This window comes from Vicugna pacos, chromosome 23 (assembly GCF_048564905.1).
Source record: "Vicugna pacos chromosome 23, VicPac4, whole genome shotgun sequence".
In the NCBI taxonomy this organism is placed as follows: Eukaryota; Metazoa; Chordata; class Mammalia; order Artiodactyla; family Camelidae; genus Vicugna; species Vicugna pacos.
In genome coordinates, this window is record NC_133009.1 from 7,809,696 (window position 1) to 7,833,377 (window position 23,682).

Sequence of the window (23,682 nt, forward strand, 5' to 3'; positions counted from 1 at the left end):
TCCCGGGATCCTGCGCCCCCGACACGTGCACACATCCTGCACACATGGACCTTCTTAGTAACACAGGGGGCACCGACCTGACTGGGAAAGAAGAATCAGGAAACTAAATAACCCTGCAGACAGGGCCAGGTCAGCCGGCTGGCCGAGCCTCAGTTTCCCTTCTGTGGAACGGGGACGGACGGTGCCTGCTCACAGTGTCTCTGTGTTAAACTAGAGACAGCACCTCTGTGGTGCTGGGGGAGCCCTCCTGGTGCCCCTTACCGGGGTGGCCAGAGGGCAGTGGGGGCGGCTCTCGGCCCCCTCCTGAGGGTGGATGGTGCCTGTAACCTGGGCGGGCTGCTGGTCCCTGGGGCCCTGATAGTGGCAGCTGTAGGGTGAAGGACGGGCCAACTCCCCTTCCGAGTCACCCTGGCCCATGGTCCCCACCACGCACCCTGGGCTGACTCCTTCTTTCCTTCCTGCCTTGTCTTGTCTCTGCTTCGCTCTACCTGGTCCTCCTCTATCACCTCCTGTCACTCTCTCTGACTTGACCCCCACCTGTCACTCATGCACTGTCTTTCTCCCTGTCTCCTCCCAGGCCCTCAATTCCGGTCCAGCCCTGTCCAGGGTGACAGGGCCCCACCCATCCCAGCCCTTGCACCCTCACGGCCAAGCTGCGGCCCTGGCACTGCTCACAGTGGACGCAGTCTGGGTACAGAGGCTGCTCCTGCTGGATTTGCTCCTGCAGGGCTGGCCGCCTTCCCCACCTGGAAGGAGGGCGGGCCCCGCAGGCTCCAGGGGCAGCCAGGGCAGAATGGAGTGGACTGGGAGACCTGAAGGGAGCCAGGCTTTTCTACCCAACACCATTTCCTTGGCAGTGGTGCTGTCCCAAACAGCGACCCCTGCCCTGCTCACTTCGTAGTAAGGAAATTGTGGGAGGATGAAGGGAGCTCATGGGACTTACTGAGAAAACTGCTGCCCTCAGTCCCCCTCAGTCTGCCTAGAACTGGGGCTGCAGGGGCAGGTGACCACGTGGGGCAGAGGCACAGGCCTGGGTCAGTGCAGGGCCTCTCGCTGGACGCCCACGGCTGCTCCTGGCCCCTCGTCCGCTCCTCACCACGAGACACGGCCCCTTCATCCTGGTCATGTGTCTCACGACTGGACACCCCTGTGACTGACAGACCCTGTGTGCCCAGTGAGTGTTTATAGACGGAAAAAACACCGCCATCACTGGATCTAGACATAGGCTGTGCCCACCGCCCCAGGGGGAGCTCCTAGGCTCCTGCGGTCACTGCTGCCCAACAGGGGTGACCTTGCGTCTGCCCCGACACCCTAGTTCCTGCTGGCTTGTGAATTGTGTGCCCGTGAATCGCACTGTGTCCCCTTGAGAGGGTGTGACCACTGATCCTCCAGGAAGCAGACACTGAGACAGAGAACTGTAACAGGTTTATTAGGGGTGACGACAGGAGAGACCACAGCAGAGGGGGCAGGATGGAGCAGGGAGACACCGGGGCCGTAATGTGCCTCTGCCGTCAGCTCTATGTGTCACTGCTGCAGCGCAGGGGCCTCTTCAAAGCTCACACCGACTGTCCTGAAAGGCAAAGAGGGCTTTGTGTTTTGATGGGGTCTTCTTTCCTGTTTTGCCTTCTCTTATGTATGTATGGACTCCAATGGACGCTGCAGTTGCATGTGCATCTCTGTGTGTCTATATAACGAAAATGACTGTCTTCAGACCTCAGACACAGACCCCAGAATGCACACACTCTCATTATTACACTTCCTTCTTTAACTAGTAAGACATGAGTTTTAATAGAAGAAAGGGACCCTTCGCCTCACCTTCAAAGCAGACAGTGGTAAACTCGGCCTGAGCTCTCGTATCTTTAGTTTAACTTAATGTACTTGCCGGGGTACCTTTTGATGAATCCGTGTGCAGACATTTTCTTTTAAATAGGAGAATGCTGAGTGAGAAGTATGTCCATTTTTGAAAATAGTATGTGTACTTGATCCAACCTTCCTCACAATGACATCCGAAACCAGCGTTACCCTCGGTTCACATGTAACAAACCTGAGACCCTGTGGAGGCCCCCCTGAGTCTCGGTATTCAGGACTGAACGTCAGGAATTCAAGCAAAGAATCAGAAATTGGAGACTGTGACATAAACGTGGCAGATGCACAGCTGATGGTGTGGTGACCAGAGGGTGCAGGGGTGTGGGGAGAAGGGTCCTGCAAGGGGGGGGTCCCCTGATCACCCACGGATCTCCCAAAGAAGCTGCCTCATGCTGAAGGCCCAGACAGCTGCTCAGCTGGTCTGAAACTTGCCTGCACTTTTCGAATCACTGGGGCAAAAGAAAACTTCAGCCACACAAAATATCCTGAACAAACCCAGTTAAACGTCAGTTTCCCTCATGCCCAGGGCTTTCCTCCACCTGGGACAGGACACTCAGAAGCCCAAGGGCGACAGTCATCTTTGCAGAAGGTGGTGAACTCAGGGCTTTCTGGCAGCAGCGGGTTCTGACGGGCACAACTGCAGGGCCGCACTGGGCCCCCTGAACACACGCGTGGCTCTGCGTGGGCCCCGTGCTGCCTTCACACATCCTGCCCCAACGGCCTGCCCTGCTGGGAGTGACCTTCCAGCTCCATCTGAGCGAATCCAACAAACCCCCACTGGGCACCCCCCATCTCCTTCCTTCCCCTCCACAGCCACCTATCTGCTCCTGTGTGGCTCACGTGTCCCTCTTCTGTACTCCGGGGCCCTGTACTGGCCCTTCTCTTACGGTGACCACAAGCCGTCTGTTCTGACTGTCTCTCTCCCCCTCTCTGTCTCCTCCCCACCTCTCGAGGAAACACCTTAAGCCCCTGAAGTTACGGATGTGCCTCCCCCCTCACAGAGCACACACAACATGGTCCGCGCACCAGGCACACGTGCAGAACTGGGACGTCTGACTTTCTGTCAATAGCCTCTTTCCTTCTCTGCAGGAGACACCTGCTGCCCAGGGCAGGGCGGGGAAACGACACAGTCCATCAAACGTGCGCGCTAAGGACCTAGAACATTACAGTGTCCTCGGTCAGGTTTACCCCTGTGCTGCAAAGCCCTGGAGTGACAGCTCCCCTCCTTCTGCAGAGACTCAACGGACACAGATTGACTGTGCGTTCATCTTACCACAGAGTGGAGGTGGAGGTGCCGGTTGAGGTCCCAGGGCCACCAGGGTGGTCCCGGTGGAGGTGACACACAGCCCACGAAGGGTGGTGGACATCGCCTGGGGTACAGCACGTAGGCTGCTGCTGGGATGGGACGGGGGGCTCTTCCAGCCACACGGACCTGCAGGACAGAAGTTTCAAAATATGTTACTATGGTGGGCAAACACACGAACACAAACGCCAGCCAAGACAGGATCCGTCCCTGTCACCTCCCCATCCACCAGGGTTCCAAAGAACAGCATCAGTGCCCCCCAAACTCTGCCCTCTGGCGGGTCCCACTGGGAACCGAGGGAAGTTGTAGGAGGCCAGGCTGTAAGTCACTGCCAGGGGCTGCACACGTAGGGAGGGAAGGGACCAGGCCTCGGGGGTCAGAGACAAGCCAGCATCTATCCCCAGGGCCACCCCCCCACCACGGCTCCTTCTCTGAGAGCTAAGAGCAGAGAGGAGAAGGAATGGTGGTCTCAGGTCTTCCCCTTAAGGGTTTAAGCCACTCCAAGTTAAACTTTGGGGGTAGAAGACAGGAGCCCCATCCTTCCACGCGGGAATACCCAGCTTCCGCAGCGCCACTTATCCCAGACACTGCCGTTTCTCCACTGAGCACCCGCGGCTCCCGTCAAGTGTCCGGTGACCTGTGTCCGCGTGGGTTCACTGCTGGGCTCTTGCGCGCGTCCCACCGGTCCCGGGTCTGGCTTCGTGCCAGCTTTGGGAACTACAGCTTTATGACGCAGCCTGCAATCGGGGGCTGTGATGCCTCCACCACTGTGTTCTTCTTTCTCAGGAAATCATGTTGGCTCCCCAGGGTGTCTGGGGGAATCCATATAAACATTAAGAATTTTTCCCCTACTTTTATAAAAATGACATTGAAATCTTGAAAGGGAAAGCAACGAATCTATGGATTGCTTTCTGGGGCACGGACAGTTTAACAATAATAATTCTTCCAATTCATGAGCATGGGAGACTTTCCCATGTAGTTGTGCCACCTTCATTTTTCTCATCAGTGTTCTGTAGTTTTCTGTGCAGACATCTTTCACCTCTTTGGTTAAAGCTGTTGCCGAGTGTTTTACTATTTTTGGTGCTATTGTAAGTGGGGTCGTGTCCTTTGTTTTTTTTTTTTTTCAGATAATCTGTTAATGACTAAAAATGCTGTTACTGACTATTAATTGTTTTTTATCTTGCGACTTTAATGAATTTGTTCATTAAATTTAACATTGTTTGGTGGTGACATCGGGCGTTTTCTACACATGAGACCATGTCGTCTGCAAACAGGCCACTCTGCTCCTTCCCTTCCAGTCTGACTCTCTCCTTTCCCCTGTCTTACCGCTCTGGCTGCAGCTTCCTGTCCTAGACGGAACGGCAGTGGTGAGCGTGGGCGCTGGACTCTGCTCTCCTTCCTGATCTCAGAGGAAAGGCTCTGAAACGTTCACCACAGAGTACAGCGCCAGCTGTGCACGTGTGTGGATTTCACCGTGTTGAGGCGAGTTCCTTCTGCACCTAATCTGGTAAGAGAGTATGCCAGGGACGGGCACTGAACCCTGTCAGAGGCCTTTCCTGTGCCTACTTAGACGGCCGTAGGAGCTTTTATTCCTTCCGTCAATGCATCACATTTAACCACCTGTGTGTCCCCCAACATAAATCCTACGTGGTCATGGAGAATGATGCCCTTGATGTGGCGATAAATTTGAACTGTTCGTATTTTCTGAGCAGTTCTGCATCTGTACTCATCAGGGAGCTTGGCCTCCATTTTTTGTAGAGGCCTTTTCTGCCTTTGTATCAGGGCAACGCTGGCCTCGGAAAGTAAGTGTGAGTGCTCCTTTCTCTTTGAGTTTTGGGAAGAGCTAGAGGGGTGCTGGCATCAAGTCCTGTTTACTGTCTGGTTCTCTTCACCAACGACGCCGTCAGTTCCTCGGTTTTTCTTTCTCGGGATTTTAATACAGCTGGTTCCATCTTTGCAGTAACTGGTCTGTTTTGTTTCTTCCCGATTTAGTGTTGGTAGGTCATATATTAGAATTAGGAAATACAGTCTTTCCATTTCTTGTATAAGTTGTCCAGTATGTTGCTGCGCAGCTGTCCACAGTAGCCTCTTACAATCTTTCGTATTTCGGTGCCATCAGTCATAACGTCTCCTGTTTTATTTATAATGCTGTGGACGTGGGTCCTCTCCCTCTTGACAATTTGTTAGTCTAGGTAAAGGCTTGTCAATTTTTAAAACCCTCTTCAACAACACACTCTTGGTTTTGTTCACCTTTTTTATGGTTTTCATCTTCGCTGTTTCATTCATTTCCTCTCATCTGTATTCCTTCCTTCTTTCTGTGAACTCTGGGCTTCTCTGTTACTCCTGGAGGCTTAGAACCAGATTGTTTACCTAAGGTCTAGGTCCCTTCTCCACACATGCAACAGCTGCTCAGCTGAGACTCATAAAGACTTTTCACGTCCTGTCTCTGATTCTCAGAACTACACAAGGTAACAGTGACCATCCTGCTCTAATCGTAAGGAAACCAAGGCTCAACGAGGAGAGAGATAAACCCCCAGGGTCACACTGCTGCCAAAGGCAGAGCAGGGTGCTGACCAGCTCTGACTGCCGGGCCCTGCTGGGCGCCTCTGCTCCCCTCTGTCTGGCGGTGCTGCCCAGGGTCACAAAGATCTCTGGACAGATGGCGATCCTGGAGGCCTGGAGGCAAGCTGGGAAGGGGTTTCCTGGCAGGAGCAATGCTGCCCACAGAAGTCACACAGGCACAGCCGTGGGATTTATCTCACTCCACAGGCAATACTCAATTTAACGTAAACTAGGAAAAGCAGACTAACCTTGTTCTGTGGAAAACTGTCTGGAATTGTCTAAATGACACAATTAAAAGGTACGTATTTTGATACCAAGAAGGAAAAGTCCTTTCAACCACGCTCAGAAGATTTACCAACTGTTGCAGCTGCGCGGGCCGTCAGGGAACCGGGCTATGTGAGCGTAACGTGAAACGCTCTTCTCCAGGAACAAGAGCCAGCCGCGCCAGGGGACGTGCGCGGAGGTGAGTGTCATCCCCTCGGGTTGCTTCCGGCCGCAGAGCCAGCCCTGCCGTCTGCAGCCTCTAAGCACCCATGGCCTGTGTAGGCAGCACCAAAGGTGACCCGCTGAGTGGAGAGGCCGTGGGGAAGAGTCTGCTTTTGAAAAGTGACACGGCAGACGCATCACAGAACACCCAATCCAGAAGCAAGGCCAGGAAAGGGCGGTTGGAGAAAAACAGATGTTTCCAGAGATAGTCCCGACACAAAATGACCACGGAGACACGACGGGAAGAAGGCACTCACCTGGGTGTCCTCGGCCTCGTCGGGGAAGAAGCCTCCGCTCCTCACAGGCGCGGCGCCAGGTCCTGAACCTGATAAAGGGAGAGCAGCGCTGACGGCCGACTCTTGACAGATGCCCGCTCCCGCCCACGCCCGGGCTGCAGGCAGAGGCGGAGGGCTTCCGTCGTGTCGCAGGCGACCCCGAGGACCAGGGGAGCCTGGGCCCCTGACCCTTGAGGAGGACACCCCAGAGCCCTAGTCCAGGTGTTTTCATAACTAATTAACCTGGATGGGAGCTCACGGCTCAGATCCCTGGAAATCAGCACTCACGCAGGGGACTCACCATACACTTCAGGGGAAGCCACAGTTTCTATGTAGGTTAAACATGAAAACAGAAGAGCCGTTCATAGGAAGAGTATCAACGCCCCCTGACCACGAGCTCCACCTCGCTTTCGCGTCAGCCCACTGGTTAATTTTTAAAGTCTTTCAGTCTGATAGAATGTCTTGTTTAAGTGACCAGGTGTAAGTATTTATGAAAGAAGTGGCTTTAGAAAGACTAATATTGTAATAATGGGCAAAACAATGGTGAAGTATCTGGAGAATCCAATGGAAGATCTAGAGTTACACTTACAACTCTGGAAGACTGAGACTATGTAGAAATGTCACTTACTAGCTGGCTACTCTAGGTCACTGTGCAACATTTTTTGTAAGAATGAAGGGACCTGCGAAAGTAGTAAAGAAATGCTGGCTGTCTTAAAGCAGATCTTGAATAGAATATTAATGCACCAAGACAAACGAAGATGATGTTTTCCTCATCAGGAAACACTGCCTTCATTCTAAAACACTGTGCATGTTATGTTTCTGAAATCAAAGGAAAATCCAGCCTTCAACAGTGTCTCCAGGAGGGAAGAGGGTGCTGACGCTCATGTCTTCTAGTGCACAGAAACCAGCCACGCCAGCCAACCAAGGGCCTGGGGGGCGGCCCACTGCTCACAGGGGACAGAGCCCTGCTGGTGGGTGGCATGTGAAAACAGTGTTCTGTCAGTCAAGTGGGAACCTGTTCCCTGCGGTGAGTGTATGGCATGGTGTCCAGGAAACCCAACAATCACCCATGGGGACAAGAAGTCCACTGGGCGGCTTTTGCTGCAGAAATGAAGCTGCTGCCCTTCACGGTGCGCTCCTTACCTCTCAGGGGAGGAGGCAGCCTGTGTGGTCCCCCTGGGGTGGGCGCCTGCCTCACGCACTCCCCTGCCTGCCTCTGTCCGCAGGCGACGTCCAATCTTAAAGACAGAGAAAGAATGGCTTCAACAAGGATTACATCATCAATTCCTCTCCTCGACACAAACAGCCAATCCTTAGAAATCTCAAAACACTCTTAAAAATGTGTCAAAATTCTGTACCTTTGTTTCAGGTGGGCAACCTCCCTTCTTCTCATCTGAGCCTTTTCCATCTCCAGGCCGTGAGCCCTGAGCTGTGTGAGAAAAACCACACCCACGTTCAGTTGTGGCCGACTGTGCACAAAGGGAAGGAAGGGAACAAATTCTCACCCAGTTGTCTGCAGCCTTCCTCTCAGCAAGTGTGATCTGAAAAAGTCAACACAAGAAACGGCCCGTGGTTGGGGCTCTCAGGGCCACGGGAACCGTCTGCATCAGGTGCCGAGGACTCGGGTGTGTCAGGGGGAAGGCAGGGTACCTGGTGTCTGAAGGCGTCCTCTGCCTCCTGCATTTTCTGTTGCAATTCTTCAAGTCTTCTCCTACGAGGTACAAATTGTTTCATCAGAGAAAACACAATGCTGGGTATGATTTTAAATAACCTGCTCAAGTCATATGATCCGAACTACACGCTTGTACACATTGCCTAACCACACATGACAGATGTCACATGACTGTACAAGCACAGTAGGCTCGAAGCTACCGCTGCAGTCACTCCTTCCCTCACCACTACGTCACGCCCGCCACGTTCTGCACTCATGTAATTTCCTTGCCCATCCTCAGCATTTCCCTACTGTATCCTGTACTGAGTATCTTTCATCATAAAATTCGATTCTTCTTTTCCTTACATCCTTGTCCTGCCTCTCAGCCTTACGACATGTAGTTCTCTCCAGTGGCGTGGCCATAATTACTGGTGCACCTGACGCTACACCAAACTGCTGTCCTCAGGTTGAGAGCAGTTTATAGCACCTTCAGAAACACCTCTGTGGACTGTCTTTCCACAGTCTGGCCAGCACTGGGGACCAGCAAATTCTTAGTAACTTAATATTTTGTAAAGTTAAACCTTTAACTTAACGTGTGTAAAACTTAACATTTTCTCTCCTGTGTGAAGTATGAATACAAATGTCTTCTGAACATTTGTTTTGGTCTGTGTATGATACTGTGTCTGAACATTTTAGAAAAGCTTTTAAAAAATCCATGAGGGGTTTTCTGAGCTGCGGGTGTTGAGGAGCTGAACTCACTTGTACATTCGTGTCTCTTTTTCAGCCAGTTTTGCCCTCTCCTCTGCTGCCAACAGCTGCTTCTTTTCCACCAGCTCACATCTGTTCATGTCCACCTTGCTAAGAGGAAAAGAAACTCTGTGAAATTCTGCCAGTTTCCCTCCCAGAAAATGGAAGGGAAGAATTCAATGTTCCTTTTGCCCTTCCCCATAAATGCACAGACTGACAAATACAGAGGAAAGAATTAAAGGCCCCATTAATAGGTATGAAAAAATTAAACTCAGACCTCTGGCAAGTGTTTGGTACCCGAGCTTCCCTTCAGCGTCTCCATCCCTAATCACTTGTGCATAAAGTACGCTCACAGGAAGAGCCCAAGTGAGCTGCGCTCCGGGCGCCCCCAGGCTCAGGCTCCTGTGACCAGGACAGCGTGAGCTCACTGCGTTTCAACATGGGACACACGGCCTGACCAAGTCATCACAACCGAACACATTAGGATGAAGCAAGCGTTCATGACTCATTTCATTTCTCCCATGGAGAGCCCTGATTTCAGTCAAAGCCTGGGGCACAACCTGGTTCTTCAGGGAACAGAAGAAAATGTTTCCTTTTGAACGTGGGTTAATGGGTGTGAAGTCCATGACCTCCCCCTGAGAATGAAAGGAAATGCTGGACAAATTATGAAGTCCATGAACAAAGGTACCAAGTTGCTAACAAGCCAGGAAGGAACATGAGGCCAAGATGGAGAAGGAAGCCCAGGACGGGGTCCACCTTCCCCAGGGCTCACCCGGCAACTACAGAGGAAACCACTGAGGCACACAGCAGCCCGGCAGCTGGTGACCCACCTCCCCACACACGGACACCGCAGTCAGACGGCTGGAGCTCACGGCCGTCAGCGCAGGTGATTCCTAGGGAGCCCCGCAGGCCTTAGGTGGGATCCACGAGAGCTACGTGCCAGGAGTAGAGGTGGACAGGAGACACACGGGCCTCAGGAGGGCTGAGCCTACACTGACTGATCTCAGCTGCTAACTGGGTTAACAGGACGCAGCACTGCTGGTGCCCTGATCACCTGCCAGCTGTAACGCCCACCTTCTCTGCAGCAAGTTAACCTCACACGAGGCCTCCGATTTCCTCTATTTTCTACACAGCGTCTAGAGTTTAATAAACGTTATGGATGCACGGCAGACCATGACACTATGATGGGCTTGAAACCGAAGGACAATGAAAATGGACTCAGGAGGATCCAGATAACGAAGTGATTGAATCTGGCCCAAGAACCCGCTAAGATGTCAAACTAAACGCAAGCAAGACCTCCGGTGACCAGTCAGGATGAAAAGCAGCAGGTGACAAATCACGGCAGGAAAGTAAACCAAACACGTCCAGGTCAAACACGGTAAAAAATGGTGGTGGGAATTCTGACACACATCGTGACATCCACGTTTCCACACATTCATTCACACGGCAGCATGTGTCGGAATTAACACGGAACGCCTTACCCTTGGGTGCCCAAACTTCCTTCTCCACAGATTTCATCAAGGAAGCGCACTTTCTTCTCCCGCCGGTGGAGACTGGCTTCCTTCCCCACTTTCAGACACCCCGACGCAGCGTGGTGGGCTTGCGCTTTCTTTTCACTTTCTGTAAACACAAAACAATTGTCTCTGCACGTGTACGTGCGCACACAAGAGCTTGGCTGAGCTGGGGGTGGAGAAAGGAGAGAATCCTGAAGGCAGGAATCCACTTACCTTCCCAGAGCAAGCTCATGTCTACTACACACATGTCTCATTTCACTGCCCTTCATGATGTTTGTTTTTTCAAGCAAATTGAAGATATGTAGCACCCCCGAGTCCACCAACTTTATCCGTGACATTTTTTCCCAACAGCATTTGCTCATTTCTTACCTCTGTGTCACATTTTGGTATTTCTTGAAATATTTCATTCTTTATCATTTTGATTTAAAAGAAGCATGACATTCCTTTAAGACAAAGCCTAATCCAGGGGAAGTCCCTAACTCAGCAATTCTAGGAAACCTGAGAGAGACGAAGAGGCTACGCGAGAGAGGTATGAAGCCACAGGCTTGATCCATGAAGTTTAAGGCAAGACTCCATCACCACTGCATATCTGTGCAAGGGTAAGGTGGGAAGACCTAACCCAGAAGCTGCTGCAAGTGCTCCAGGAGGTGACGCTAAGACAGCCAATGAAGGTGGCTGCACGAAACAGATTTTCAATGCAGAGAACTGCAAGGGGAGGCCGCCCAGCACAGTCACAGCTGGAGAGGAGAAGTCAGCGCCTGGCATCGAGGCTTCCGTGGACAGGCTGATCTTCTTGTGAGGGGCCAACACAGCTGGTGACTGTACCCTGAAGCCAATGCTCATTTAACACTCTGGAAGTCCTACATCCCATAAGCATCATGTGAAATCTACTCTGTGCTCTATAAATGCAACAAAGCCTGGACGACAGCACATCTGCTTACATCATGGTTGACTGAGTATTTTAGCCCACTGTTGAGTCCTACTGCTTAAAAAAGATGCAAAACATTTCCTTCAAAATGTTACTGCTCATTGGTGATGCACCCGGTCACCCAGGAGACCTGAGGGAGATGTTATGAGATGAATGCTGTCCTCATGCTTAACACGATATCCATTCTGCACCCCACGGATGCGGAAGTAATTATGACTTTCAAGTCTGATTATGTAAGAAATACACCTTGGAAGGTTTTAGCTGCCAAAGGTAGTGATACCACTGATGGGTCTGGGCAAATGAATGGGAAAGTTCCTGAAAAGGATTTTCTATTCTAGATGTCATTAAGAACATCTGTGATTCATGGGAAGAAGTCAAACTATCAACATGAACCGGGGTTTGGAAGGAATCGATTCCAGTCTTGATGTGTGACATTGAGGGGCTCAAGACCTCAGTGCAGGAAGAACTGCAGATGTGCTGAAAATAGCAGGAGAACCAGAGTTAGACGCGGAACCCGAAGATGTGACTGAACGGCTGCAACCGTGTGGTAAATGTGCACGAATGAGGAGCTACTTCTTATGGACGAGCAAAGAAATTGTTTTCTCGAGATGGAATCTACTCCTGGTGAAGATGCTGTGAAGAAGGTTGAAATAACAAAGGACTTACGAGAGTGCATGAACTTAGCTGAGAAACTACCGCAGGGTTTGAGAGGACTGACCCCAATCTGGAAAGAAGTTCTCCTGTGTGTAAAATCTATCAAACAGCACTGCCTGCTACAGACGACTTGTTCCTGAAAGGGAGAGTTAATCCTGTGACAAACTTCATTCTGGTCTTATGCTATGAAACTGCAAAAGCCACACCAATCTTCAGCAACCGCCACAATGATCGGTCAGCAGCCACCAACATCAATTCAGCACCATCCACCAACAAAGAGACAACACCTCACTGAAGGCTCCGAGGACAGCTGGTAGCTTTTAGTAATAAAGTATATTTTAATTAAGTTATGAACATTGGGGTTTTTAGACACCGTGGCATTGCTCACTTAATGAACTACAGTATAGTATAAACATAACTTACATGCACTGGAAAACAAACCGAAAAAACCCTGTTTGACTCTATTATATTTATTTTATCTCAGGGGTCTGACACTGAAGCACACTACCTCCCAGGAAGCCTGCATATGAGGTCTTCATCTCAAGAAGCAACATACCTTCCAGGCTGCAGTCCTCAGTCATCACGGTTCTTTGCATCCCAAGCTCAGATCTTGTCTTCAAACCACCTGGCTGCAAGACAGATGTGAGAAAAGACGTTCAAGAAGTACTGATCCACAGCAACGTGAATGTACTTAACGCGACAAGGCCGTACACATGGAAACGGCTAAGACAGGCCATCGGCTCCGCGTGCGCCACAGCACAACTGAACACTGACACAGTGGTGCTCGGCTCTCTGAGGTAAGCATCTCTGGGGGGGACTAACGTCTGTGACCCTCTCCTTGCTGCTGAGCTGCGCATCCTCCCGCACACACACTTCTGCACATTTCACTGTGGCTTCGTGGACACGAGCTTTATTAAGAGAAATTTCAATCTAAAGCAAAACATTCTCATTGATGACTTAATTCTCAAGAATAATAATTTGAATAGGTATCAACATTTTAATCATCTAGGGCACGAAATTGCTGTTCCTTGTGAAAGCTGATGTGTACAACGAAGTCCTGCTGCACCTGGAGGCATTTACCTCCGAAATTCCTCAAGTATTCATTGAAATAGCACCTTTCAAGTTCTCTGGAGATTTTCCTTTTTCCAGTATCTTCACCCAGGATAGAAACAAAGCGTGTACTAAGATTTCACTGGACACTCAGGGTGATATGCTCAGAAAGTGTAACTTTATTTTTCAAAAACAAGTTATTTGTGAAGTGCAAAACAAACTGTAGACAGTAAATCTGTTAGCCCTGGTACACGTCCAGAGACTTGGGGAGCATTCTCTCCAGACGGTACTAGTGCAGTGAAATGATTCTGAACATTCAGATTTTAAAAAGAAAAGAAAGCAAGTGTCACACGTCCCCTTCCACAGGCCTGAGCGCATCTGGGACTCCGTATGAATCTCGGCTTGGGGTCGAAGACACTGCGGCATTTGAGTGTTTACAGCAGACAGGGCCTTGTACTTCAGGTTCTAGCACTGGCGGTCCTAACAGCTCCTCCTCACCCCCTGCGTCTTGCATTTCCTTCTTTAGCTGGTCCTCTTCCACCGCCAGCCTGTCAATCTCTTCCAGCAAGTCCTGGTTTCTTCTGATGGGCAGTTGCTTCTCTTCAACCCATGTGGAATCCTGCCCCTTCTCAGCCAGGACCCACAGCCACCCCTAAGTTTCCTGTGAGGGCGGCTGATCCAGGCTGGGCCCGGGACGAATGTCAAGCCCACGAAGAAATGCAGAACAAAGAAAGACCTCCAGGCACAGCTACTTCCTCACCTCCACAGACTTCCTCCTCACTGGACAATGGGAGGCACGACCGGACGACAAGGGAAAGCAAGGGTGGGAAACTTATCATGTCGAAGAGCTCACAAATGAGTGTCCCTGGTGGAATACACACCCAGTTTATCCAAATTCACATGGAAAGTTCCCTGTTGAACATCAACAGGGCAAGGGGCTGTACTCCTTGGCTAGCAACTTCCTTCCCCTCTCAGGTGTTTCCTGGCATTTTCCATGTATCTCGGAGGGCGCTGTGAGTGGCAAGAAAACTCCCTAGGTTGTGAAAGTAAAATGTATTTCCTAGTCTCTGAAATAGGAAAAGTCACGGAGGTTTTAGACCATGAAATTCTGGGTCACTGTTCACAGGGAGGTGCCGCTCCCAACTCCCACACTCTGCTGTGGACAAAAGCAAGAGGAGGGGAACGCGCAGCCTGCCCAGTGCACAGAGCGCCTCGGAGCCCCGTGCCGGCCAGCGCAGCAGTGCCAGGCTCTCCCGGAGCCGGCCCCGCGCGGACGTGGAGGCTGTCGCTCAGAGATGCTACCCTCCAACAACACACGCTGCGTCAGTGACAGCTCCGCCTTATCGTGCCACCGCTCTTGGAGTGTGATCCAGGGAAAGGAGGAGTTTTACCTTAAATTTAAGGGCTTCCCCAGAGAGCATCCTATTGTGACGAGTGGTGTCTCGGCGACTTATCTTTGACTCAGTGATCTGCGGAAAAAGGAATCAGGATTACAAGCATTAATTACAGTGTTAGACCATCATCTCTTCTGTGTGTGATTCCTCCCACAAACACAGAAAGCAGTGCTTCGCATCTATGAGGCTGGCTGTGAATTTGGACTCTTTGTGGAACATATGAAATGGGACAGCAGGATGAAACAAAAGAGAGAAAACTTGCCAAGCTCTCAGAGGTGGAAGGAGGTGCAGGTGAAATCATGAAAAACAAGAAGAGGACGGTACCTTCTGTTCCAACAAAGATATACTTTTTGAAAGTTCTCTGTTTGTTTTCATGAAGCTATTGATCTTCTTATTTGTTCGCAGTAAGTTAACTAAAAGAAGATAAAGCAATTTGTAGGACTGGTAGGAAAACCCAGTTAAATTGAATTATCCCAATGTATCAGCAGCAGAGACACATTATCTGACTGGTACCATGAGTGTAACTAACTTTTCAGCTTTACTATTGTGCTTGAAGGAAACAAAATTTAGTAGCATTTTATATGTAAGAAAAGCTGGATTCAATGATATTCCCATTTAAAATGTTTTCAAAGATGAAGAAATACAATAAAAAGTCTTTTCCTAATTTCCCTCCCATCTCCAAGCACCATTCCTAGAAAATTCAGTCACTTCAAATAATTATGTCACCACCAGGGATGGAACAAAGATCAAATATCCAATTATGAAGGTAAATAAATAAGTCTCTGTTTAAAAAAAAAAAACCTTATTTCATTCATGTTGACCTCACTTCTAGACCCTAAGTGCAATTCCACAGAAGGCAAGTTCAAAATGTCGACTGGCTACTCAAAGATGCCTCCCCATCTTCCTGCTGCCCAGCTGACTGCCTATCATGGAAACCACGCTGGGGGCCCTGAAGGACAAGGTCGTTGGAATTAGACACTTCCGTACCATGGGGGCTTCCCCACCTAGTCACTGGAGGACCTGGGTGACTCACAGGCCCTAAAGACAAGCTTTTCCATCCCCAGGATGAGAATGCTCCCATCACTGCTTCAGGACACCAGCACACACAAAGCAGTCGGCCACAGGTGACTCCATGTGTGACGCTCCAGAACGCGGCCCTGAGAACCAGGCTTCTCTCTCGGGCATTTAATTCCCTCATGTGACCACACAGCGCACACGCATCTCTCTGCCCAGCGGGGAAGCTCTGATGCTGAGATCCCTCTTCTCAGCACCAGCACTTCTGCATCCACTGTCACCAACACCAGTCCTTGAGGGCCTACTGAGCACCGGGCAGCCGCCCTGACCACCACGCACACCCCTACTCGGTCAGCAGAGTCCGTGAAGCCTGCACAGAAAGCACCAACCTCAGGCTGCGTCCCTTTCATTAAGTCTCGACCGGCACTAATGGCCCCCTTCACTGCCGGGTCACAGCCCATGCTTCCCCTCAGCTGTGCCACACACGCCTGGCTACACCTGCGTCCCCCCTCAGCCTGGAGCGTCCTGACAGGCTCCACTGGTGTCTCAGCACCTTTACTCTTCACCAAGACCCAGGTCACATCAGGGAGTCACTGCAAACATCACTCTTCTCATCACCTGCTTCCTAAAGGTTTCTATGCAAAATCAAACTCATCCTGGTCTCCCTCCTCCTGTGACCCTCCTGGCTTCTTAGCTCAATAGACGCCAACTTCCTCTATGGTGTCATGTACACACCATCCCAGGAGGAAATTTTTCAAGAGTTCAGAGGTCTGACATCAGAAGTCACTGTGTTTACTCTTAGTTGAATTAAAATCCACACTGAATCCCAGTAATGAGAATATATTACAGAGAAAACTAGACCCCAATATCTTACCTTGATACTTCTTTGGACGCTTCATCTAGGAGAGAAAGAAGCAAAATTAAACTTGATGTCAAAACATATAATTAGTAAATATACAGTCTGTAATAAACTATCAAAACAGTAATCCACTGAAACGACGATTAGCATTCCGGTTCAGCATAACAATTTATATCATTGAAAATAACGAAAATCAGCATTTCCTATTTCAGGCACGATCTTTCACTCACCATTTCTGATAGAAGGCACAAGGGTAAATAACTGATTTGGGGCCACAAGATCGGCTTACATTCTATTAAATAAACACCAATCTACTTAACTTTTATAATGCTTGTTAACTATTTTATGTTCATAAGACGTTCTTACAAATACAAGGATGCATCATTTATCTGAATTTTTTATTGTCAAACCTTACACATCCACACTAAAGTCAGAGCCTGGATTGTTGTATAACCTTGAAAAAAAAAGGGGGGGGGGAACTAAAAGAAAAATGCAGGCAACACCTTTACACTAGGATAAGCCCATGTGACTCACTACAAGCTTTTCTGAAACCTTATGCAGAGCTGACTGTGTGCTGAACTGATGCACAGCTGTCACACATGAGGTCCTAAGACTTTTGAGGACCACTGAACACACAGGGGCACCTAAGAAGGCAGCAAATGAGAACGGACGTGGGCAATGGCTGGAATAAGAGCACGAGCAGCAGCAGGACAGGCGGCGACCATTTCAGAAACCAAAGTGCCTCCTGACTCAGACGTGAGCCACCACGTCAGGAATCACAGCTCAGTAAACCCAGGCAGGACTGCACTTTAATGCCATGCAAGCACACATCTCCTTGACCCTCAAAACATTTTTTTATTCAAAACTTTGAATGATGATGAGATACTGAGGCCAGCCCAAACCTCGACGAGATACGGGAGTACCGTCACAGGGCCAGACGCCGGCGGTAACCACGGGCTGCGGGAGCGCGCACCTGCGGGGGGCAGGCGGGCACTCACGGCGCTCCCCTAACTTCACAGGCTGCTCAGGGAGCGCTGAGCTTCCTGGTCCCATCACCCCCCACACAGGCAGGGCCACGTGGGAACAGCGATGGGCTCACCAAACACGAAATAGTTCTGTTCTGTTACTGAGAAGAAGGGCTTATAAATTGTCGTTTTCTCATTGAGAATACACTGTGGTCTTGCTCATTGAGTTCTCACTAAAAAGACAGTATTTTGCAATGAATTTCCATTTCAAAACTAATTTCTGTTCATGTGAGTAATCTGAAAGGAAACAAAGAAAAGGGTGGGACTCCTGGATTCTGGCTGAGGCATGCAACTAAATTTACTCCAGTGACTCTCAAAATTCTTGTTAGGTGTGATTAAAAGGACACCGCTCAGTTACTGTAGTAACACTCACAGCAAGGACGGTCCGGAACAGGAACACGAGAAATGAAGCAACAGCCCAGGAGGCAGCCATCGTGCCAAGCCTCCACAGAGCTCCGGAAACAGCAGGCCCAGGGCGGAGAAGGTCAGGCAGAAAGTGGGCGATCTGAAATGACACCGGAGATAATGAGGAACCTCAAAGACACTCACAGTTTATCTGTCACAACGAATCGTCTTTACAAACCCCCTGCCAGCCTCCAGGAGGCAACCGCGCCCCTCAAGTGGCTCCTAGGGGAAGACAGAGCGGACACTCGAGCCCAAAGGGAGCAGGAGGAGGCTCCTGGGAGTGTGGGGACGACACTGCCTTCATCTGCTGATGGTGTCATCCCTGCACATCTCCGTCAAACATCAACAGACGGCATTCACTGGAAGGTGCTATGATTACTAAAGCTGTAGAAAGAAGCCTGAGTGTTACAGACTTGCTCTTGCTGACAGACACAGTGCAAACATTTAAAAAATAGTTAAGAGAACTTAACTTATGACTGTAGAAGCCAACTTGAAATTGAAAATAAACAAATGAATACAAACCTACAGGGGATGGGAAGCCTGTATCCTCTATTGTGTTTTCATGAAGCACCTGGGTAAACTCCTATGAAGTATCCCCCAAAATACACCCAAAACGTACAGAAGACGGGAAAGAACAGCAACCAATGTAAGTGCTGAAACACAACTGAGAGCAACACACAGAGACGTTTGTGTGTGTCTGTTGCACATGAGTGAGAACGTGGGTCAGCTGCTGTTACAACAATAAAATTACTATTCCAATGAATATTAATTATACCTTATTTTAGCTCAACATGCGAAAACCTATGGTGGTTTTCTTTCAACGTTCACTTTGATTCTGAACCAGAGCACGTAATGTCAGACTTCCGAAATACGTAAAGATTTGTATAATCCAGTAATCTTGTATAATACGATTAGAACTGTGAGAATGAAGTTATGTGAAAACAGAATTCAAAATAATCAGTACAAATAATTCACACGCATACTTCATAATATTGTACCTACACCGGTGAACAGCCATCCTGAAAATTAATCTGTATTTCTGGAATGTGTGGTCTCCAAAACAAAAGGTAAACACATGGTTTTGTAAAAACTAGATTTGAAAGTACTACAGCAGGGAGTAAATGCACAATGGCATTTATACTAATCCAGACACCAAGCTTCAGCCTTGCGCAAATAAAACCTCTGTAGAAAGCAGCCTTTGAACTCGGTAACACTGCCATTGCCAGCTCTCAGTGGTGAGGTCAGTAAGATGTGTGCTGGTGGGAAGCACGCACGGTCTTTGCGTAGCCGCTGTCTGAGCGAGCAGTGGCTCTCAGCACAGAGAACAGACGTGCAGATCAAAGGCACAAAAACACAAACACCGTCTGGTCACCAACTGGTAAAACCCCCTTGTCGTGGGCATGCCTGTCATGCATGGTGCTGTCTGAGCGCGGACATCACTAGCTGCCTCCTACCTGGACTCTACCCACCAGGGCCGAAGGACTCCGGTTCTGTCCATGAGCAACGGTGGAGGACAAGTCAGTTTATCCAAATGCTCAAAGCTGTGGTGGGAAAGAGGGCTTTGCTCACTTGTGAGAGCTCAGCCTTGTTCCCTCTGAGGGAAACATCCCAACAAAGATGACCTGGAAACACCCTCCTTAGCGAGCTCAGAAGACACAGAACAGACTCTGCTTTGGGTGGAGGGTCCCCATGGCGTGATGCTGCCTCGGCGCCAAGGTTGTTCCTGACACGTGATTCTCCCAGGTCCCTAACAACCTGCTGCACGCCCATCAGAACAAACCCACCTAAATCCATGGGGTGTTCTCAGCCTCTCTCTCTCCTTCCTAGGTATGAAGGCGCTTTATTCTGAGAGAGTGAAAACTTTCACAGTATGTACCTGAATTACCTTTGTATTTGAACAATTCTGAGGACACGAAGGACCCTGTCTGCTTTGGGTAAATCAACACTCAGCACGTGGACACTTCACTCTAAAGCAAGGACGACAACGCGTCCCCCCGGCCATGTCGCTCCTAGGCACTTCCCCGTTACAAACATCCCAGCTGGCCGCAGCCACTGATATCCACATCGGCTGGGCTCTCAGGGCTCCCGTTAACCTGGCTGGACACAGGGTCCCGGGGGCAGCCTCCAAGAGGAGAAGCAAAGGGACGACTCAGAAGCTGCTGCAAGTCCAATAGAAACAGAAGCACAAATAAGCAAGTGGGACCGAATTAAACTTAGAAGCTTTTGCAAAGGAAACCATAAGCAAAACAAAAAGACAACCTACGGAAGGGGAGAAATATTTGCAAAAGATGAAACTGACAAGACCTTAATTTCCAAACTATATAAACAGCCCATACAACTGAATAAGATGAAAACAAACAACCCAATAAAAAAAAATGGGCAGAAGACCTACACAAGCAATTCTCCAATGAAGACATACATATGGCCAATAAGCACATGAAAAAAGCTCAGTATCACTAATTATCAGAGAAATGCAAATCAAAACTACACTGAAGTATTACCTCACACCAGTCACAACGGGCATCACTCAAAAGTCGACAAAGGAGAAATCCTGGACAGTGTGGAAAAAAGGGACCTCCTACACTGTTGGTGGGAATGTCATTTGGTGCATCCAGTGTGGAAAAAAGTGTGGAGATTCCTCAAAAGACTAAAAACAGACTTATCATTTGATCCAGCAATCCCACTCCTGGGCATACATCCAGAGGGAACCTTAATTCAAAGACACATGCACCCCAATGGTCACAGCAGCACTATTTACAACAGCCTAGACATGGAAATCACCTGAATGTCCGCCGACAGGTGATTGGATAAAGAAGCTGCAGTATAGTTACACAATGGAACACTACTCAGTCATAAAAAACAGTAAAATGATGTCATTTGCAGCAAAATGAATAGACCTGGAGGCTGTCATTCTAAGTGAAGTCAGTCAGAAAGAAAAAGAAAAATAACATATGATATCACTTACATGTGGAATCAAAAAACAAACAAAAAACTAAAAAAACCCCAAAAGAGCTTAATTAAAAGACAAAAACAGACTCACATAGAAAGCAAACTTAATAGTTACCAGGGGGGAAGGGAGTGGGAAGGGAAAAACGGAGTTTGAGATTTGCAGATACTAACATGCAGATAAAGTAGAAGAACAACTAGCTCATGCTGTGGAGCATGTGGGATTATATTCAATATACTGTAGTAACTTGTGGTCAAAAAGAATATGGAAATCCGCACGTTCCTATGTGACCGAAGCACTGCGCTGCACACCAGGGACGGACACAGCATGGTAAACTGACTGTACTTCAATAAGGACATTTAAAAAAACATAGGGCTACTGAGTATTTTTGTTACATTAAAATTTCTGAATGAAAGAGTACACTCCTCAAAAAAGGAAATAAAGCTTGCTAAAAGTCAACAGACCAGAAAGCACAGAGCACAGATGCCGCGTCACTGGTTAACCAACCAGCGCCAGCCCAGAGCTGAGACCCCGCTGCTCCCAGGGCTGCCACACGGCACAGCTGGGAAGGGCGCACTCCCAGGAGAGCGCGCCGCACGGGGACTGGACCCGAACGTGCAGCTTGAAGCAGGATCCTGACACGCTCTCCAGAAGCCGGCCTAACTCTATGACTCCTAGGAAATGAGAAGTTCTCAGATTTTTAAAAAACAGCTTTACTGAGATATAATGCACACATTCCCCCATTGTAGGCGTACAACTCAACGGCTTTTAGTACATTCACACTCCCTTCTTTGATGCAACAAAGTAACTATTTCAGGCTTCCTCCTGTCAACCCTACTGTGTTTGGTCCAAGAAATCCTGACAGGACCCAGATCTTGATGAGGACGGACGCCGGTGGCCAGGGCCGCTCCAGGCTGGCCAAGAACCTGCCCCAAGGGCCTCGGTCTTCACAAAGGGTGAGGTCCCATCAAGGACCCCATGAGAAAGCAGAGACTTAACCACAGTGTGGAAGAAAGCCCAGGAGAAAGGAGGAGCCCCCCGGTGCCCGTGTTGACTCACATTCACGTCCTGGTACGTGGGACACCCTAGCCACTGGGGCCCAAAGAGCAGCCTCAAGACCTCCAAGACCTCCATGTCCTGGTCCTCTCAGGGGCCCTCAGGTCCCCAGGCAGGTCGGGGGGGGGGGGAGGGAGGGGCGGGGAAGGGGGGGAGGGAGGGGCGGGGAAGGGAGGGGTGGGGTTGGAACTGGGGATGGGACTGAGAAGGGAGTGTGACAGGAAGGGGGGTTTGGCACTTGGGAGGAGAAGGGGGTCACAGAAAGGATGAGGGTCAACCAAGCTCTTGAGGGGAGGAAGGAGGGTTCAGACAGGTCAGCAGGTCAACAGATCAGGAGAACAGACAGCAGGTCAGATGGACTCTCAGGAGCAGTTGGAGGGGACGAGACTCCTTCCTCCGAGCCTTCTCCTGTTTGAATGATGCCTTAGCAACGCCGATGCTTTACACCCTCTCTCGACCAATCACCTGCCTTCACCCCTGAACATTCCGGGCGACCTCACTTTTAGAACACGCCCCACCACCTGCCATCCAACCCTGGGTCCTCTCTGCAAACCTTTCTGACCTTATGCTTTCTGGTCCTTCTCAACCCAGGTCCCCTGACCCCACTTCTGGGCGCTCCCTCCTCCTCCAAATTCCCAGCATTTCCCATGCACAGTGGCTGAAAAATACGTACGGCAAAGAATGACAGAACCAAGAGGAATCAGCTGCACAAGCAGAGCGGGAGGTCTTCACTCCCCCTCGCTCAGCACTGCACGCAAAAGGCAGACAGAACATCCATAAGACGGAGAAGATCTTAAAAGCAAACCATCTCAGGGCGCCACACCCATATGGCCACCTATATCTGAAATACACCTGCAGATGACACATTGCTTTTAGGTACATACGACACATGCTTAAAAATCAACCCTATTACTCTCACCAAAAGTACATGTAATAATAAATGACTATATATTGTCACACCTCCTACAGTTCACTTGGGTGATTCATGTACAACCAGGTCCAAAGAGGCACAAAGTACTCTGGTGGGGCAAAAGAAAAGTTAACACTTTGGGGTAGTCATGACTGCGAGGGGGCCTTCTGGGCTGGCGGAAAGATTCGGTATCCAGATATGGGGGTGTGGTTGTGTTCATTCAATCAGTCAATACTGAGCACGTGGGGCCTGCCAGTCACAAGGGTCAGAGAGACCCTCCTATCTGTCCCCATTAAGTGGCCAACTGCTGACAGTGAGGAAGGCATGAGGTGCCAGGAGTGGCCGCTGGAGTCCAGTGAGGGGGCCCCGCAGTAATACAGGCTCTGTGCCCCACCCTGCCAGCTGCCCCCAGGAGCCCCACTTCCAGGCAAACTCTGAAGGGGACTGAGGGCAGCAGCTCCCTCCTAAGTCTCAGGAGCTCCCACAGTCTGCCCAGTGTTCTTAGTGAGAAACGGGCAGGGCGCAGCCAGTGGTTTGGGACTCTCTGCCACTCACGAAGAGGAGTTGGGCAGAACCATCCGGCTCCTTAGTGGTCCCTCAATCCAATCCCCTAGGAGCCCCTTAAGCCCGCAGGGCCCTCCCTCCTTCCAGGCGCGGGAGGCAGCCAGCCCTGCTGCGGCCCTGGGGACCAGGCCAGGCCACCGCCAGGGCATGTGGGGCTGCGCCGCCCGGGAAGCAGTGGGAACAGTGGGGCAGCAGTGAACACCAGCGGGAGCAGCCTCTGTGCCCAGACTTCATCCACTGTGAGCAGGTCCGGGGCCACAACTTGGCCGTGACCGTGCAAGGGCTGGAACAGGTGGGGCCCTGTGGCCCTGGACAGGGCTGGACCAGAGCACAGGGCCTGAGGGCCTGGGGGGGAGACAGGGGAAGACACAGGCAAGGAGAGAGACTGTGTGTGAGTAACTGAGAGAGGGGGGGATTAAGTCCTAGAGAGGGACAGGAGGTGACAGAGGGGACCGGGTAGGGGGAAGCGGAG

The 23,682-nt window shown here is 50.1% G+C and overlaps 1 protein-coding gene across 7 annotated transcripts in view; it reads right to left on the reverse strand.

Moving 5' to 3' along the window:
* Window positions 1–1,413: 1,413 nt before the first annotated feature.
* The window catches only part of LOC140688710 (transport and Golgi organization protein 1 homolog), a 104,955-nt gene continuing 82,686 nt past the window's right edge, over window positions 1,414–23,682 (reverse strand). For 6 of the 7 annotated variants that reach the window (XM_072948437.1, XM_072948435.1, XM_072948436.1 and 3 more), the window contains 14 exons: window positions 17,702–17,833; window positions 16,319–16,343; window positions 14,755–14,843; window positions 14,428–14,505; window positions 12,543–12,615; window positions 10,372–10,510; window positions 8,903–9,001; window positions 8,143–8,203; window positions 7,998–8,033; window positions 7,851–7,921; window positions 7,636–7,730; window positions 6,475–6,542; window positions 3,140–3,298; window positions 1,414–1,570 (listed from right to left, as the gene is read on the reverse strand). In XM_072948437.1, coding sequence (XP_072804538.1) covers window positions 1,550–1,570; window positions 3,140–3,298; window positions 6,475–6,542; window positions 7,636–7,730; window positions 7,851–7,921; window positions 7,998–8,033; window positions 8,143–8,203; window positions 8,903–9,001; window positions 10,372–10,510; window positions 12,543–12,615; window positions 14,428–14,505; window positions 14,755–14,843; window positions 16,319–16,343; window positions 17,702–17,833 — 1,146 coding nt within the window. In that variant the 3' untranslated portion in view covers window positions 1,414–1,549. Of the gene's footprint in view, window positions 1,571–3,139; window positions 3,299–6,474; window positions 6,543–7,635; window positions 7,731–7,850; window positions 7,922–7,997; window positions 8,034–8,142; window positions 8,204–8,902; window positions 9,002–10,371; window positions 10,511–12,542; window positions 12,616–14,427; window positions 14,506–14,754; window positions 14,844–16,318; window positions 16,344–17,701; window positions 17,834–21,739; window positions 21,843–23,682 lie in introns of those variants that run through there. The other variant, XM_072948438.1, reaches the window with a different exon arrangement.